General features: G+C 33.9%; 2 protein-coding genes across 3 annotated transcripts in view; one reads left to right on the top strand and one right to left on the bottom strand.

Annotated features, from left to right (window-relative positions):
• Window positions 1–243: 243 nt before the first annotated feature.
• Window positions 244–2,236, bottom strand: cid (centromere identifier). Its single transcript, XM_075308812.1, has 4 exons — window positions 1,789–2,236; window positions 1,020–1,154; window positions 808–936; window positions 244–751 (listed from the first exon to the last, which is right to left on the bottom strand). Exons 1-4 carry the CDS (start codon window positions 2,141–2,143, stop codon window positions 339–341), a joined length of 1,032 nt encoding a protein of 343 aa, XP_075164927.1. The 5' UTR covers window positions 2,144–2,236; the 3' UTR covers window positions 244–338.
• A 2,250-nt stretch (window positions 2,237–4,486) lies between these two features.
• The window catches only part of arr (low-density lipoprotein receptor-related protein 6), a 190,633-nt gene continuing 178,708 nt past the window's right edge, over window positions 4,487–16,411 (top strand). Inside the window, exon 1 of one of the 2 annotated variants that reach the window (XM_075310354.1) lies at window positions 4,487–5,059. The gene's annotated coding sequence lies outside the window, so the exon portion shown is untranslated. Of the gene's footprint in view, window positions 5,060–5,236; window positions 5,373–16,411 lie in introns of those variants that run through there. The other variant, XM_075310355.1, reaches the window with a different exon arrangement.

Below are 16,411 nucleotides of genomic sequence, written 5' to 3'. Positions count from 1 at the left end.
AACTCAATATAGAAACAAAATACTGTGAAACCTCCGAAAGAAGGACACCCATGGTCGCCTACATTTTGTCCACACTTGGTAGGTGTCCAGTTATGAAAGGTTAATTTTAATGTGTCCGGGATTCAGAATGTCCAAGTTTGAGAGATTTCACTTTATTTAGATTGCACTAGGCCATATGAAGTTTCTTCTCCATTTCATGAACTGTTTCATTGGGTCCTTAATCTGACCATTATGCATTAATGATTACAAAGTCAACTAGGTACTATATTTATTTTTTAAACATAAAACATAACAGAAACAAAAACGGACCTCTAATATATATTCTTGGTTTTTCAATCTTACAACGACGCTTTCAAATAATTTATCATCTCCAAGTCGCGTACATCCAGAGTCACGCGACCGCGATGTAATGTCAACATGTAGGCATCCTGTAGTCTTTGAGTTACATACATTTCAGATGCCGTTTGTAGTGCTTCAAGTGCTGTAGTTGTGATTTTGGTAACTTCACACGAACAATCCATAATAATTTCACGTACAACTCTGGCAAATGGTAATCGTGGAATCAAGAAATTCGTAGTATTTTGCAAAAGTCTGACATCGCGTAAAAATCGGACATTTAATTGTTGAGGCGCCTTCTGTTTACGTGGTTTCTTAGCGTCCTTAGGTAGTGGTTTTTGTTGATTTCCTTTTGGTTTGGCCTTTGTCGCTTTTTTGTTCTTTAGAGCTGCAGATGTGGTAGGCTCTGGTATTTCTGACAAAAAAATACAGCTTAAAATTTATAACTAACAATAAAATAAAAACATTTACCATTTTCATTATTTTCATCACTACTTTCATTTGGATTTCTTGATTGATTTGCTTTTGTTGTCTTTGAATGATTAATTTCCCCGCGATTCATCGATTTTAAAGGACTTCTATTTCGAGTTCTGGAAGAATCTAAATATGTATATGGAATTACATTATTGCCTTTTCGAAATTAAAGGGAAGAAGAAGAACCAGAAATTATTCTAAATATTTACCATTTTCACTATTTTCATCACCACTTTCATTTGGATCTCTTGGTTGTTTTTTATTTGCTTTTGTTGTCTTTGAATGATTAATTTCCCCGCGATTCATCGATTTTAGAGGACTTATATTTCGAGTTCTGGAAGAATCTAAAAATGTATATGGAATTACATTATTGCCTTTTCGAAATTAAAGGGTTAGATAATTAAAAAAGTAACTACAATTGCAGAAGAAGAACCAGAAATTGTTCTTTCAATTTCCCATTAAATTTTTGAGCATGTGAAAACCAAACATACTACCTGACTATTTAAGTGAACACCGTCTCTCACATTCCAAAAAAATGGAAACGTCCTATTCTAAAGCAGAGTACTATGTTCAGTTTTCAAGCTGAAAACCAGCTTGTTTTCACGGCTACTTTTTTTAATTATTTAATTTAGAAATATAGAATTATTTGCAATCAATTCCTTGGATCTTTTCCATCCATTATTTGGTAAGACTTGATCAAAATATGAACGTCTTCACAAATATATTTGTACTTTTAATTTAGTGTTTTGGTGAAAACTCCGAACATAGTACTCACCTTAAAAGTTTATTCTGAATTGAAATAAATTATTGGATGTAACATAGTAACACAGTTACCCATACTTCTTCCTGGCTTTTTATAGTCAAACTTTCATAAGTTTATGGGATCAAAATATTAATTTATTTAACCGGTCCGGGTTAAAACAATTTATCAATACAATCCCAAATTGATAAGGCTCTTGAAATAAACAAATATCAAACCTTGCTTTTGTGATTCATTATTCGTAGAATTCTTTGCCTCCTGTCTTGTGATTCTTCGAGGTGATTGCTCATCTTGTGATCTGCCGCTATTAAGGGTTGAACAACGACGTGGAGAATCCTGGCTTCTTATGCGACTAGTTGTAAATTCCAAACCATAATCAGTTGCATTGCTGTCAATTTCGGGTGAATGGAAAGCTTCAGTGGCCCTTGGCAAATTTCGTCTATTTCTGTTTGTTGCGTCTGTCTCATTTATATCACTGTCATCGTTTTGGCTGGTACTGCTTTCGCCCAAATCTCCTCTCTGTTGAGCAATTACAATTTTCTTCTTGGTCCGAGGACGTGATTTTGGAGGCATTTTAGTTTTATTCGTATGTATGAAAAACAATTGATTTAAAAAATAACACTATGCGCAAAAAAAACAAACTCCCTATTGGCGCGGTTTAAAACAAGTAAAGAATTTATCGATTACAGATTTATTTCGATAACCGATCAAAAATCTATACATCGATTAACAATAGCAGATATAACCTATAGGTAGTAACATATAAACAACTGATGGCAAAATATTTATATACAGGCCTGTTCTGGTTTTCACATATTGTCACGCAAGGCATATTAAAGAGGTAAAGTCATGCAATCAGGTGACTAATATCGACATTCATCTTGTCAAAGGCATTGTTTACGTTTAGTAGGTTTGTTTACATTCTTTGTGTACATAAATATTACAATACAACAACACTACACATACACAAAATGTCAACTTAAGTGACCTGCCATTTTAGTTTGACTTTCTAAATATCATGGGGTGTACACACGTTTGCTCGTGACTTTACCTTTAATTAATATTCCTTGATTGCCACTTGACGACTTAGCCGTCAAGTGGCAGCCGCCGCCGACAAGAATGGGTCGGCTTCATTCTCTGATCTCATGTTATTCGATAAATTAGTGACAATAAATTTCTGTTGTGAATCACTATAAATTGCTGTTGTGAATCTGGCAACACCGACGCGACTTGCACTGATGAGATTTTCTGGATAGCCCATACAAATGTTGCATCCAGTGCTAAAAGAAAACAGCCCTATTAATACCACCCAGTCGAACATGCAATTAACTTCAAACTAAATGAAAGCTAACTATTTCTCAAGTTGTAATGGGCGACATTTGGATTGAATTTATATGGATTTAACTATATTAACATGGCGATGTCATAGGAAGTAGTCAATTGTCCAACTCTGCACTGCTTTCAATTAGCTTTAAGTTAGTTACCAATACGTTAATTTAAAGTTAGTTAGTTTTCAGTCAAAGAAAAGTTAGTTAATTAAATGTTGTCCCTAAAATCAATATTTTTATCTCACTACAATAAAAGATGGTTCAACAATTTATAATTTCATAAAACAAAAATTTATTCATATAACAATTTAATAAGAAACTTCAAAATTCTTTTTTAAAAATCTTTCTCAAATGTAGTTTGCTAACACCCTTCGTGTTCTTTTGGAAGAAATGTTCAAACAGCCAAACACAATAATAATTTTGTTATTAAAACACTTTATACTTTTTTAGTAGTTCTCTATTTTAAGGAACAATTTTTCAACGAAGCGATAGCACGCGGTATTGTTTACTAATGAACTGCAAAATGAGTTAACAAAAAACGACGCTGTCTGCAATCGGAAGGTATCGGTTGCCGTTAGCGAAGTATTGTATAAACTTTTGTTAATGTAATTTCTGCATTGCATAGTAGTTAGCTTAAATTTTGTCTATACAAGGGAATTTAAAGTTAGTGTTTTGGTAGTCAGCTACTCATTTGACGGTAGGGTTCTTTTAAGGCCGGTATGCACCTCTAGCGAAAAATTTCATTCCCATAAGAAATGCATTGCTATTTATGCTAACGAAATTTTCGGTAGTGTTCAATTTCGAAAGCTGGTACGCACCTCTAATGAAAAAAACAGGGTTATCAAAAGCATACTTTGGCAGCAAACATTTAATTTATTACAATCATTGTGTGCGTAAAAGTTTTAAAAGGTCTGTAAATAATAAACAATTTATTTGAGGAATATTTGGAACATATATTAACAATTTTTAAAAACGATTAGCTGGTTTAAACATTGTTTTCACAGCCCTGTTTCTTTTGTTGTAGACTTAAATAAATTTTTGCTACCGAAAATTTCGCTAGAGGTGCATACCGGCCTTTAGCGGTTAAAGGTGAGTATTAAGTTTGAGTTTAGACGCTAAAATCGCCATTTTTTCACGATTACTTTTCTTTAGTAATCCATTTTAAGGAATACGAACTTTAGGAAAATTTGCTTTGGGCTACTCCCAATCAAGTTATAATAAATTTTGCAACAAAGATGTATAATTTTATGGCTTTTTTACTGATTTATTTTTCATTTTAGCGGCTAAACTTGAACTTAGTACTCGCCTTAAAAAGAGAATAGTTTTTGTTTTGTAGAATACCAAAGCTCCCTGAAAACGGTTTATTTTTGGTGTTAATGAAACTACCTGTAATAGTTTCATCAAGCGTTGCGTTAAAATTCAGCTTCAAATTAGGTAAGGCGATTCACTTAATAAAAGATATTTGGATAACTGTAATCGATTATCGTTCTTCACCATTTTTTGCCATTTATCGATAGCTGTAACAAACCGGTACCGGTTATTAAAATACTCTTGGAAGTCAACACTCAACACTATTCATTTGGAATTCAATTTTAAGAGAGTGAAGTTGTTGTCTGTCGGTGTCGGTCGTATTGTCCCCGGGGACATAATTCTATGTTATTTGACGAGATCTGGAATTGGTAGAACATAAAAAACCAATATATGACAAAAAATATATGTGTAAATGACAAACTAATACATATTAAAAAAAAAAAACCAACCAATTGTGAAGAACGATATTTATGCGTTGTGTGCGAGTCGAAAAGTTCTCGTTTGGTTTGTTTATATATGTGATCTTTGGTTCCTTTGCCTTAAGTCCATGATCAACAAGAAAGAATGCATTGCAATGCAAGTGAACGAAATCTATTAAGAAATTTAAGAAAATAATTGGTGCTATCCATTGTGAAGTGTGTGTTTGTTTTATAATTTTGTTTTAATTAAAGAAGGCTAACATGTAAGGTTCCGCCGCAATATTCTATTTTTCCAATGTACACATTCGTAATCTGAACAAAACAAAATCGACAAAAGTCAATCACATTTTATTGGATTTGTGGAAAAGTTTCGAAGAAAGCTTTGCTGTATCCTGATTAACGACAAACTCAAGTGAAAAATCATTATGGAAGTACGTGTTTTAGAGTTTGTATAAAGTTCTTTATATATTTAATAAAATTTGAACAATTATTATTTTTGTTGATTTGCCCTATTCCCTCTATACACAACGTGTGTGAGTGTGTGTAATCGTCTCATCTGTTTTTATAAGCGACGGCGTTATATTTCCTTTGGGCTACGGACTCTGTCGCCTATCCAACTGTTACACTGAGGGATGTAATTGTGTTTACCAGCTTTTAAATATAGCGTAAACAAGTGGAGAAATATAAAAAAATACTTTAAAAAAATAATTTCTATATATTTTAAACTTTATGATAACTAATAATGTAAGTTCCATAGTTTTTTTTCGAGTTATTACAAACATGTAAAATGTAAGTCGTTTTTGTGTGTGCGTGTTTTCATTGTTTTGAACATTTGCTGTATCTCCTCGATTCTTTCATCTTTGCCTTCTACTTTTATTCGTTTGGTGTTGTTGTGGATCCTAACCCATCGTCTCCCTCTTATTTTTTCTCGTTGCATGTTGCTTGTTTGGTGTTGTTAGCCTCCCAAAAGTTTGTTTTGTTTTGTGGCTTTATTTCTCCTGTTCTGGGAAAACCCCATAAATGGTGGCAGAATCCGTAGAATTTACAAGTCCGTCCATTGTATACTCTTAGTCATTGCTTTTGTTTCGTAGGCGGTCTCGGGTCTTAAGAGATTATCATGAATTTAAATGGAATCCTCTATTATTACTTGGCCTGTATCCCATACAACAACCATAAGATGGGGGCTGTGTAATATTGTGGGTGGTGGTTGGTTCTATGCTTGAGCCATTTTTCTGAGAAGGTGGCGGCTAGAAGCTCTTAAGAGTTTGCCTGCTCCCATTTCATTCGTAGACATATTTCCCCACTTGTAAATAGTTGACGATGGCTGGAAGAAAGGTTGTGTTGCCTTGGCTGGCTGTTACATTTATTTGTTATTGTCGTCGTGTTAGTGGCTTTTGTACATTGCTTCCCAGTAAAACAACTCTCGGTTAAATCTCGTCCTCTTCAAGCATCGATTTTGTTTTTGTCTACGTCGTTGGTCGTCGGTCCTGTGTCCTATGTGTTGGAGCCGGTCCAAAGAGGATTTAATGTATAATTTTTGTAATATAGACGTCGTCTGCGGATGTCTGCATCGTTTTTTTTTTGCTATGAAAAACAAAATGATATAGTAGTAAGTAGTGAATTGTGGTATGCTTTGCTGGGTATATTCCTTTGTGGGTGGCGGTTCATCCAGTAGTTGTGTACGGATGTGTTAATGTTGGCGAATATGTATAAGCTTTAATAACTAAACCAGACAGTGAATTTGGGTCAAATGGAATGAATGTTACGCTTCTTTTGTTGTCTGTCATGATATTATTGCACAAGTGGCATCATCACACAATCAACCAGCATCACTAGACAGACAGTTAGGCTCACTCCAAATGCTTGCATTCACTTTGTCACAAAAAGGCATGCGGTGGAGGAAGTGTTACTGAAAACCCAAAGAACAGTGCTTCACATACATATATGTATAGTCTGGTCCAGACGTTTGACTCTTTGGGTGCATAGAAAAAAGTTTGTTTGCCGTATTTTACTTAAAATGAGGTCTAGTTTTTCTAGCTTTGAAAAAAAAAACTATGCGGAACTCATCATAATACTTTTCAGACAGTCTGTCTAGCTTTAAAGGATACTTTTTATCACAAATTCTAGTGTATGAATAAATGAAAGGTCATAAATGTATGAAGTCTATTTCAAAGAAAAAAACTTTTGGCGAGTAATATTAGGGATATGTGAGTAACATAGACAGCTAATGTAGTGTTAGCGAACTATGTACAACGTAGATTTTAGGAAAGTCCAATTCGAAATCCTATATTATATTAGAGAAATCCTATATATTAGAGATTTCCATAGCTTGAGGAATATGATCTTCATTTCTCAAGATAGAACCAAAAGTGAAGTTTGTAAACTTTCTTTACTTAAATATTGAGGGACAATCTTTTTGGGGATGGGCTGGAATGGCGAGATATAATATTAGAGACTTTTTTTATATTTTTGTTTTTCGCCGATTTTAGTATAGAGTCAATGAGCTGATTTGAGAAAAGAATGAACAAAAATTGGGTATGGGTTTGGGATCAAATCCCAAGAAGTATGTTGCGATTAGAGCATATTTAGGCTATGAAAAATCAAAGGACATATTTTTTTCAAAGCTGACTTTATTTTGTAATTCAAAGCCTCAGGTGGTCAATTTAACACAAATTAAAATTGCACTTTATAGATATTTCTCGGAACTTCTACACGTATTGGATACGGATCTTTTTCAGTGACATGCGTCTCATACAAGAATATATTCTCTTTTTATATCGGTACACGAAGCCCAACTCGTTAATGCAGCGTTTCGAGGACTGCAAATTATGGGGGTTAGAATATTCAGTCCATTGCGATACCACGGTGGTGAATTTCTCCTTATCACTGAGTGCTGCCCGATTCTATGTTAAGCTCAATGACAAGGATTTCCTTTTTATAACCGAGTCCGAACTGCGTTCCACATTGCAGCGAAACCAAGCTTTGAAATACTCAGAAATGTCACCAGCAATTTTGAGGTGTGAGTTGTTATGGTAAAAGACAATTTTTACCAAGTGGGTTGTCTTCCAATACAATTAAATTCATTACCTTGAAAGTGCGTGCTATAACTTTATCGACCCAAGGGGCAGGACGTTTGCAGGGAAAAGATGATGCTCAGTGGTGGTGATAAAATAATTCAACTTGGGAGAAATATTCTCGTATGTAATTTCCATAAGAAATTAGCATATAAGACACAAATTGAATCATCTCACTCAGCCAGATCTTACTAGAGACAATGGAAATGTGGACTAGCCGACACTGGAACATATGTATAGTCAGGCTTGTAAGATGAGTGTCTGGTATTTTCTTTTCAATAGCATAATAATACCAATTCCTTAATCTTCATGTCCAATTAGCTCGCATTTAAAATGGTAATTAATGAAAAGTCGAAAGTTTTGACAGTTCCTTGAACTCCAATGGGGAGCACATTAGAAGTTTTCCTATTTTTTACAGGTCTATGTACACATGAGTCTATGTACACATGATCCAAATCAACTTGGTTTACGTTATGCTAGAATTAACAGCTAAAACAGAATTTCATACACTCGAAGTGACCAAATTTCAACACCTATATGTCAGCCTGTGGACCCTCAGAAACTTCAAAACTTGGTTATTAGAAACGACCACACCTAAGTTTTCGGAAAAAAATCGTGTTAATAAAAAGCGATTTGGAACTAGCAAGAAGCGATTCGACAACTACGTCCAACGATCTACGAGTACATTTCACAACTTTCCTTCCTAAATTACCGTGGTGCAATTGTTAACAATTTTCAATTAAAGCTTCGAGCAAACACCCGCCCCATTTCAGTAATGCTGGTGACATTTTTGAGTGTTTCAAAACTTCTCTAAGTGGTTTTATTGCTGTGTTGAACGTCGTGTAGAACGTCGTTTGGACTCGGGCAGCACTCAGTTCATTGTGATTTACCACTCTGGTATTACAATGGACTGAATATTCCAAGTGAGCCTGAAATATGAGATTCAAAAGATGCAACATTATTTGCAAAATAGAAAGCGATTTGGAACTAGCAAGACGCGATCGGGCAATTACGTCTCTTGGAACTAATTTCCATCGAGAAGACGAGTCCTACGAGTTCGCTTCACAGTTTTTTTTTCAAAACCACATGCCCGCCTTGAAAACAAAGGGTCATGGATTCAATTAAAGTTTCGACCAAACATCTTTCCCCTCGCAATAATGCTGGTGACATTTCTGAGTGTTTCAAAGCATCTCTAAGTGATTTCAACGCAATGTGGCAAGCCGATTGGACCCGGGCAGCACTCAGTGGCATTACAATGGACCGATTAGTCAAAGTGAGCCTGAAATATCTGGCTACCACTATACCCAACCAAACCTTCCAAAATCAAAGCAATCGTATCAAAGATCATTTATTTCTCATTTATATAGAATCCGTGGAAAATACCCCTTTCCCTCACATCACAAAAATAAAATAACAAACTGATCTGGAATGAATTTCGATATTTTTAGTTTACGGGAATTTACCACACAAAACACCTGCATCAGACTGATCATAAGGAGAAATTGATTCAACCTTGTACTATTTTATTTTTCCAAGGGTCCTGTTTCATTCCAGATAAGAATATACTTGAAGTTGGAGATGTTTATAACGATTTTTTTTGGTTCGATTTCTGGTGATATTGAGAAATATTACGTTCGTTTAAAGCATAAACAGATCTCATCCCATTTTTATTGTGCCACTATATAACATAATTTTGTAATTTTTTTATGTCACTTTTGTATCATGCTATGGCTCTTTTTAGTCACATTCATTTGTACTGAACTATTTTTGATAGATTTTGATCCCATATACCGTTTAAATTACGCTTATAATCTGTGCTTTTACAATTTTGGCAATTTTCGCCTTTTTATAGTAAATTTTTGTAATTTTAATTTGTATTTTTATAGTAAAATTTTCATAGGACAGGTGTCCCTCCTAAAAGTATGCAAAGAAATTTGTATATAAAATAAACAAACTTCCTTAATATTACCTTTAGGTTATGTTACGTTAAGTAAGTGGCAGCCCGATTTAGTTTCAGTCTCACTTAGACTGTTCAGTTCATTGTGATACCACATCAACTACAAGTACCTATTACATATGGGCACTTCTAGTTTTAACCACTGAATCTTCTCGATTATTTTCTTCTGTTGAACAAACCAGATTGTTCCAAAAACATTAGCAGACTGCTTAAGTTAACGTTTTCCAGGTCCGCCTAAATTTCGAAATGCGTTTAATATCCTTCATGGGTCACTCTTTTTAAAATGACTATTTCATCTTCTTTTGCGAGAGACACGTTTCGTTTCACTTTTTAGAAACGCTGGTTAGGTTAGGTTATGGAGGATGTGACCAGCCCGTAACAAAAAGGGTTGGCTCCCACATAGACAATGTTGATCCATTGTGTTTCCTCATTGTTGTTCTTCTTCGTCCTCCTCAATCATTTGAGTTTGCAGGCGAGTTTCAAAGAAAGTTTTCCTAGGTTTTTCATCCCGAGGCCTTTATGAAGGCAAGTATATCCTTCATGTTACAGTTCCGTACGTCCGTTATATCCTGAAAGAAAAAAGATCCCAGTATCTTGTTTCTTCTAAAGGATAATGCTGGACACTGGCACAGAAAATGGTAGGAGTCTTCTGTTGCCTCTGGGTCAAGACACCATCTACACATATCATCAGTCATTAAGTCAAACCTTACAATGTGTTTTCCAAGGGTGTCGTGTCCTGTTATGATGCCTATCAATGTTCTCAGATCATCTCTGCGGGTCGCCATCAGGAAATCAGAGTTCTTGCGGCTCTGTTGTCCCAAATAAGCTTGGTTTGCTCGCAGAGGAAGCCCAACGCTCCTTCCATAAATCATCGTATCTTATATTGATCCTGTAAGTATATAAGGATAGAGGGGGGAAGACATCCGTAACGATGTTGTTCGTCCCACATGCACCTTCTTTAGCCAACACATCCGCCTCCTCATTAACCCTTATTCCATAATGTCCAGGTACCCATAATGTCCAGGTATGCAGCTCTCTACGACAGCGGCTGACTACCTTCGACGTTATGTTCGGGTTTCCTAAGGCATTATTTGCTGCCTGACTGTCGATGAAGAAGCTGATATCGCTCCTGAATATCGGCCTCATCAACAGTAGTTCTGCAGCCTTCGCAATGGCAAACACCTCTGCCTGAAAGATGCTACATCCATCATCCATCTTGTATCAATCGCTTACACCCAGCTCTTCGCAGTAGATACCACTGCCCGTGCCCTGATCCATCTTCGAGCCGTCCGTATATATTCAGGTCAACAGTAACGCTGTATCCCAGCTTATACCGGTCTCCCGGTATAACGATGTTGTTCGTCCCACATGCGCCTTCTTTAGCCAACACATCCGCCTCCTCATTAACCCTTATTCCATAATGTCCAGGTACCCATAATGTCCAGGTATGCAGCTCTCTACGACAGCGGCTGACTACCTTCGACGTTATGTTCGGGTTTCCTAAGGCATTATTTGCTGCCTGACTGTCGATGAAGAAGCTGATATCGCTCCTGAATATCGGCCTCATCAACAGTACTTCTGCAGCCTTCGCAATGGCAAACACCTCTGCCTGAAAGATGCTGCATCCGTCACCCATCTTGTATGAATCGCTGATACCCAGCTCTTCGCAGTAGATACCACTGCCCGTGCCCTCATCCATCTTCGAGCCGTCCGTATATATATTCAGGTCAACAGTAACGCTGTATCCCAGCTTATACCGGTCTCCCAATTTTGGTATTTGTTAGCATTGTTTTTTTTTTTTTAACAAAAAAATCCTTGAAATCAGTTAATTTCAACAGACACTCACTTAAGCATTTGTTCTGTTTTATTAACGAGAACGAGTTACACAATGGTATCGAATTCTAGTTCTAACTTCTCTTCTAGACAAAAGAATGGAATTTTCGAATAAGCAAATAATACTCTACATCTTCAAGTTTATATCTATAGTAAGAAATAAATCCTACCGATACAATTGCTCTATTTTTTTTCTTTTTGCAATCTTCTTATTTGCCTTCCAAAAAGAGTTTTTTCATTACATTTGTTTTTGTATACAATTATCTTGGGATTTCCTTTCAATGGTGTTTATCAATTATTAAATATGCTTATCACATGTGTACACATCCATCCATGGCACAAACATACATCATAACAAGTACATAATAAATAACAGTATCTATGTACATACGTATGTATATATGGCCGTGTCATATACATACATATGTATGTATGGAGGGTGAAGGTATTTATTTGTCTCTTTGAAGTTTCGCCGATCAACCCCGTCCTCTTTTTGTTTGTTTTGTAGTTGTGCCAGGTGTTTTCCCAAAGAATTTGATTTGCTACTACATATAGTACTATAATATGAGCAAGCTTTATTACTCCTACTACTTTTAACTCTACCATCATCATCATCATCATCGTCATCGGAATTACTTGTTCTAGTGCCAAATGGTGGTAAACGCTGTCTATTTTTTTTAACAAAAACGGGATAATTATTGGCGGACCTTTGTATATTGTAATAGATGTTGTCTGGTATGTTGTTTTGCAAACCACAATTGTTTAAAGCTTTAGAAATATTTCGGTAAAGAACTTTTAGTTTTTCTTAGTAAAAGAGCATCTTAAAAGATATTATCTGGTCTCTATTTAAATCTGATGCTCGTAGAACTAGAATATTTCCTAAATCAATATGTGATGGCAACCAGAAATATTGTCTGCTAGACCACACATTGAATATACAAATCGACTAAGAATTACCTCCTGAGTTGATATATTCCATGGTTTTTTTAATCAAATCAAAATGGATCTAAATGATCTATGGTGTATGTACCGATATTCCGAATCGCAAAAATCACAAAATTTTTGTTTGACCATATTTTCTTAACACTGAAATAAATAAATTCAAAATTTTGGCAACATAGTTCTCTTTATTAAGAAGACCAAATACAAATTGAATTTATATCCTATAGTATCTTATTTTTTTCTTTATAAGAAAACTAAATTCTTGCGATCGGAACATGGGGATGTGTTAGTTTGAAATATCAAGCTACTACTATACCTAACCTAACAACTATTTCCCATTCAGCCGATCGTCTGATTTCTTCCAGTGACAGTTCATACTATGGTTTACAAGAATTTTGAAATATCAGAAATCATCCGCAAAGTGAAGGCCAGATTTGATCGAAATCCATACCAAAAATTTGCTCGTGAACATATTACGAGAAGGAATGGAAAAAATATTAAAAATGAGTTTGGACTAAAGCAATTGAAGTTCCAAACCGTGCAAGAATTCAGCGATGTACAAAAAAAGTTTGTCTGGAAGGAGCCAAGGAGATGCTTGGCGCCTACCAATGCGATTCCAAATTAAACTGTTTGTGAACAAACAATATGTAAAATTATACCTTCGGTTGACCGCCAGAACTCGAGCGCCGACGACGGTAATGGTGGGGGCCGTAGTAATGGCCGAAATTTTGTAAAAATTTTCTTTTTCTAGTAACTTTTGTAAAAAATTTATTTCTATAGAAAATTTTGTCAAAATTGTATTTTTCTATAAAATTTTGTCAAAATTTAATTTCTCTAGAAATTTCTATCAAAATTTTATTTTTATAGAAAATTTTGTCAACATTTTATTTCTAAAGAAAATTTTGTCAAAATTTTATTTCTATAGAAAATTTTGTCAATATTTTATTTCTGTAGAAAATTTTGTCAAAATTTTATTTCTCTAAAAAAGTTTGTCAAAATTTACTTCTATAGAAAATTTTGTAAAAATTTTATTTCTATAGAAAATTATGTCAAAATTTTATTTTTATTTAGAAAATTTTGTCAAAATTTAATTTTTTAGAAAATCTTATTAATATTTTATTTCTATACAAATTTTGTCAAAATTTACTTCTATGGAAAAAAGTTGTCTAAATTGTATTTTTTTTTTCGAAAATTTTGTCAAAATTTTATTTCTGTGGAAAATTATGTCAAAATATTATTTCTATAGAAAATTTTGCCAAACTCTTATTTCTATAGAAAAAAATTATTTCTATAAAAAATTTTGTCAACATTTTTTTCTATAGAAAATTTTGTCAACATTTTATTTCTACAGAAAATTTTCTCAAAATTTTATTTCTATAGAAAATTTTCTCAAAATTTTATTTCTAATGAAAATTTTTTCAAAATTTTATTTCTCTAAAAACGTTTGTCAAAATGAACTTCTATAGAAAATTGTGTCAAAAATTTCTATAGAAATTTTGCCAAAATTTACTTCTTTAGAACATATTTCCGTTTGGAAGAAATTTGGAAATTTCTTTCTAGGATGAGTGGCCCATAACACAAAGTGGCCAATATCTCGGCTCCCCAGCGGATCTGGAACACAAGGCTTGTGTTGGTTGGTAGATTCCGATTTCTACTTCCATTCCCAGTTGGTTTTGTCAACCCAAACTTGTTTGTTTGCAGTCTGGGACCCACTGTATAAAAGTGGCCATATCTCCACACCACTGATTGTTATGGAGTATTGGTACGCCTTTTTGGATAGAGTTCGACGTATATTACACAATTTGATATGTTATTTTAACTAATTTGCGCGTTTTGTGCATTTTGTTACAATTATTTTTTGACCATAAATCCATTATAATGTAACTTTAGTACCAAATTTGACATATAGGGGGCGCTCATTTTATGATTTTATAACGAGATCCATTATAATTTATTTTCTCACACATAGAAAATTTTGCCAAACTCTTATTTCTATAGAAAAAAATTATTTCTATAAAATTTTTTGCCAATTTTTTTTATAGAAAATTTTGTAAATTTTTTTTCCGTAGAAAATTCCGTTAAAGTTGTATTCTTCTATAAAAATTGAACTACATTTTAGTTGGAGAAGAATATTTTGCAAATTCTACCAAAATATCAAGAATTCTACAAATGTACCAAACAGTAAAAAATCTAAATTTTTTGGTAGAATTCTACCAACTGTGGCAACCGTGATCTCAATCCGTTGGAATTTTCGCGTCTGGTGCATTTTGGAAAGTACGGTTGGCATTAAACAAGCATATACAGTCGAAAGAACCCACCACCATGAATCAAATATAATAGTTCCCCCTGAAAGCTTCTTGTGGTAGAATTTAAGGTGGATTTTATGAAACACCATCTCGAAAAGATTGTTTCAAATAATACGCTTACCGATGCTAAATTTAAAATTTCTGCATATAGACAGTTTATCATCGATTCATCGCCTTGATTTGATATTTAAAGTTTGGAGGTTTTTACCACCCAACATTCGAATGAATGGAATTTTTAATTTTTTTTTTTAATGTTTTTTTTTCTTTTTAATTTTTGTTTTAAATTTTTTTAATTTTGAGCAATTTGGATGACGCCCTCTAGAAGTAAGATCGGGTGATAGGTTTACATGGAGGCTTGATCAAAAACTGGATCGATAAAAAACTAAATCCGACAAAGTGCTTTGTGGTCCTAAAATAACCCTAGATATCAATTTTAAGAAAAATTGCAGCTTCTAGAAGTCCAAGAAGTCAATGTGGGAGATCGATATATATAGGGCCTATATATCAAACCCTGGACCGATATATATCTTCGAACTTAACTTGCCTGAAAAACAAAAAAAAAATATGTGCCCAGTTTTAGGACAATACCGTCGTTATGGTAAGACTGTAGCGTGATTTCAACAGACAAACGGACATGGTTATATATATATATATATATATATATATATATATATATATATATATATATATATATATATATATATATATATATATATATATATATATATATATATATATATATATATATATATATATATAGAATATCTCCCAGATCCAGAGTATATGTATTTTATAACATATAGTGGGAAATCCATTTTCGATATGTTACAAACGGATTGACAAACTTCACTATTCTATGATGATTGATATAAAAATACAAAAGTGTCGATCATCTCAGGACAGTGCTTTGTCAGGGATGGGCCAAAACTATCGCAACGTGTGATAGCCTTGTCGACCCTTTGTACGCCATAATACGTGGCAAAGGTAGTCTATTCGAACAATTCATTGTTGTTAACCCTTTCACTACCGATGTCCACTGAGAAGGACATTCGAAAAATACACCAAATTATATTTTCCCACTTAGTTTCGATTTATTTCTCGATGTTATTTTAAAGTAGATGTTTTAATCTAAATAAGTTATAAATATTGTCCATTTTGGTGAGCACATACATTTTTATAAACTTTTTTAACAATAAACGAAAAATTCGAAAATTTGAGACTATTTTTGTACTGTATGTTTCTAGTAAATGGACATTTATACAAAAACTATAGCTGATACTTCTACGGGTTCTTTTTTGTATTTTTTTCCCACAGTTTGAAAGATTTTATAGCCCAAATAGCGCTTATTTTCGTAAGGCCATTTCGTCACAATTCAAGAATCAAGTTTTCAGAAGAAGCTCATATAGCTCTTGAAGTAATTGAGGTAGGTTTTCAAAATGACAATCTTTGTTCTACATGCTGTTAGTACAAGTAAAAACAGAAGAAAAATTCAAGTTTGTATCCTTAGGTTTATTTCGGTAGTGAAAGGGTTAAGTTTCTTTTTGAACATAAAAAAAAAATAAGAAAAAAGCTGATAAAAATGAATTTAATTTGTATATTTTCTCCATGAAACATTTTTAAAATAATTGTGCCATCTTTTATGGCGAGTGACTCTTTTTGTGCCACTCTTCA

Source organism: Haematobia irritans, chromosome 5 (genome assembly GCF_050003625.1).
Source record: "Haematobia irritans isolate KBUSLIRL chromosome 5, ASM5000362v1, whole genome shotgun sequence".
In the NCBI taxonomy this organism is placed as follows: Eukaryota; Metazoa; Arthropoda; class Insecta; order Diptera; family Muscidae; genus Haematobia; species Haematobia irritans.
Note: the sequence above shows the minus strand (reverse complement) of the source record. Positions and strands in the feature narration are given on the sequence as shown.

What these genes read in the sequence shown, in the direction of transcription:
- cid (XM_075308812.1), bottom strand. Translation starts at nt 2,143, where the DNA reads ATGCCTCCAAAATCACGTCCTCGGACCAAGAAGAAAATTGTAATTGCT. An exon ending in TAATGAATCACAAAAGCAAG is followed by an intron (nt 1,155 to 1,788) that starts GTTTGATATTTG and finishes ATACATTTTTAG; the next exon opens with ATTCTTCCAGAACTCGAAAT. An exon ending in TGATGAAAATAATGAAAATG is followed by an intron (nt 752 to 807) that starts GTAAATGTTTTT and finishes TTTTTTTGTCAG; the next exon opens with AAATACCAGAGCCTACCACA.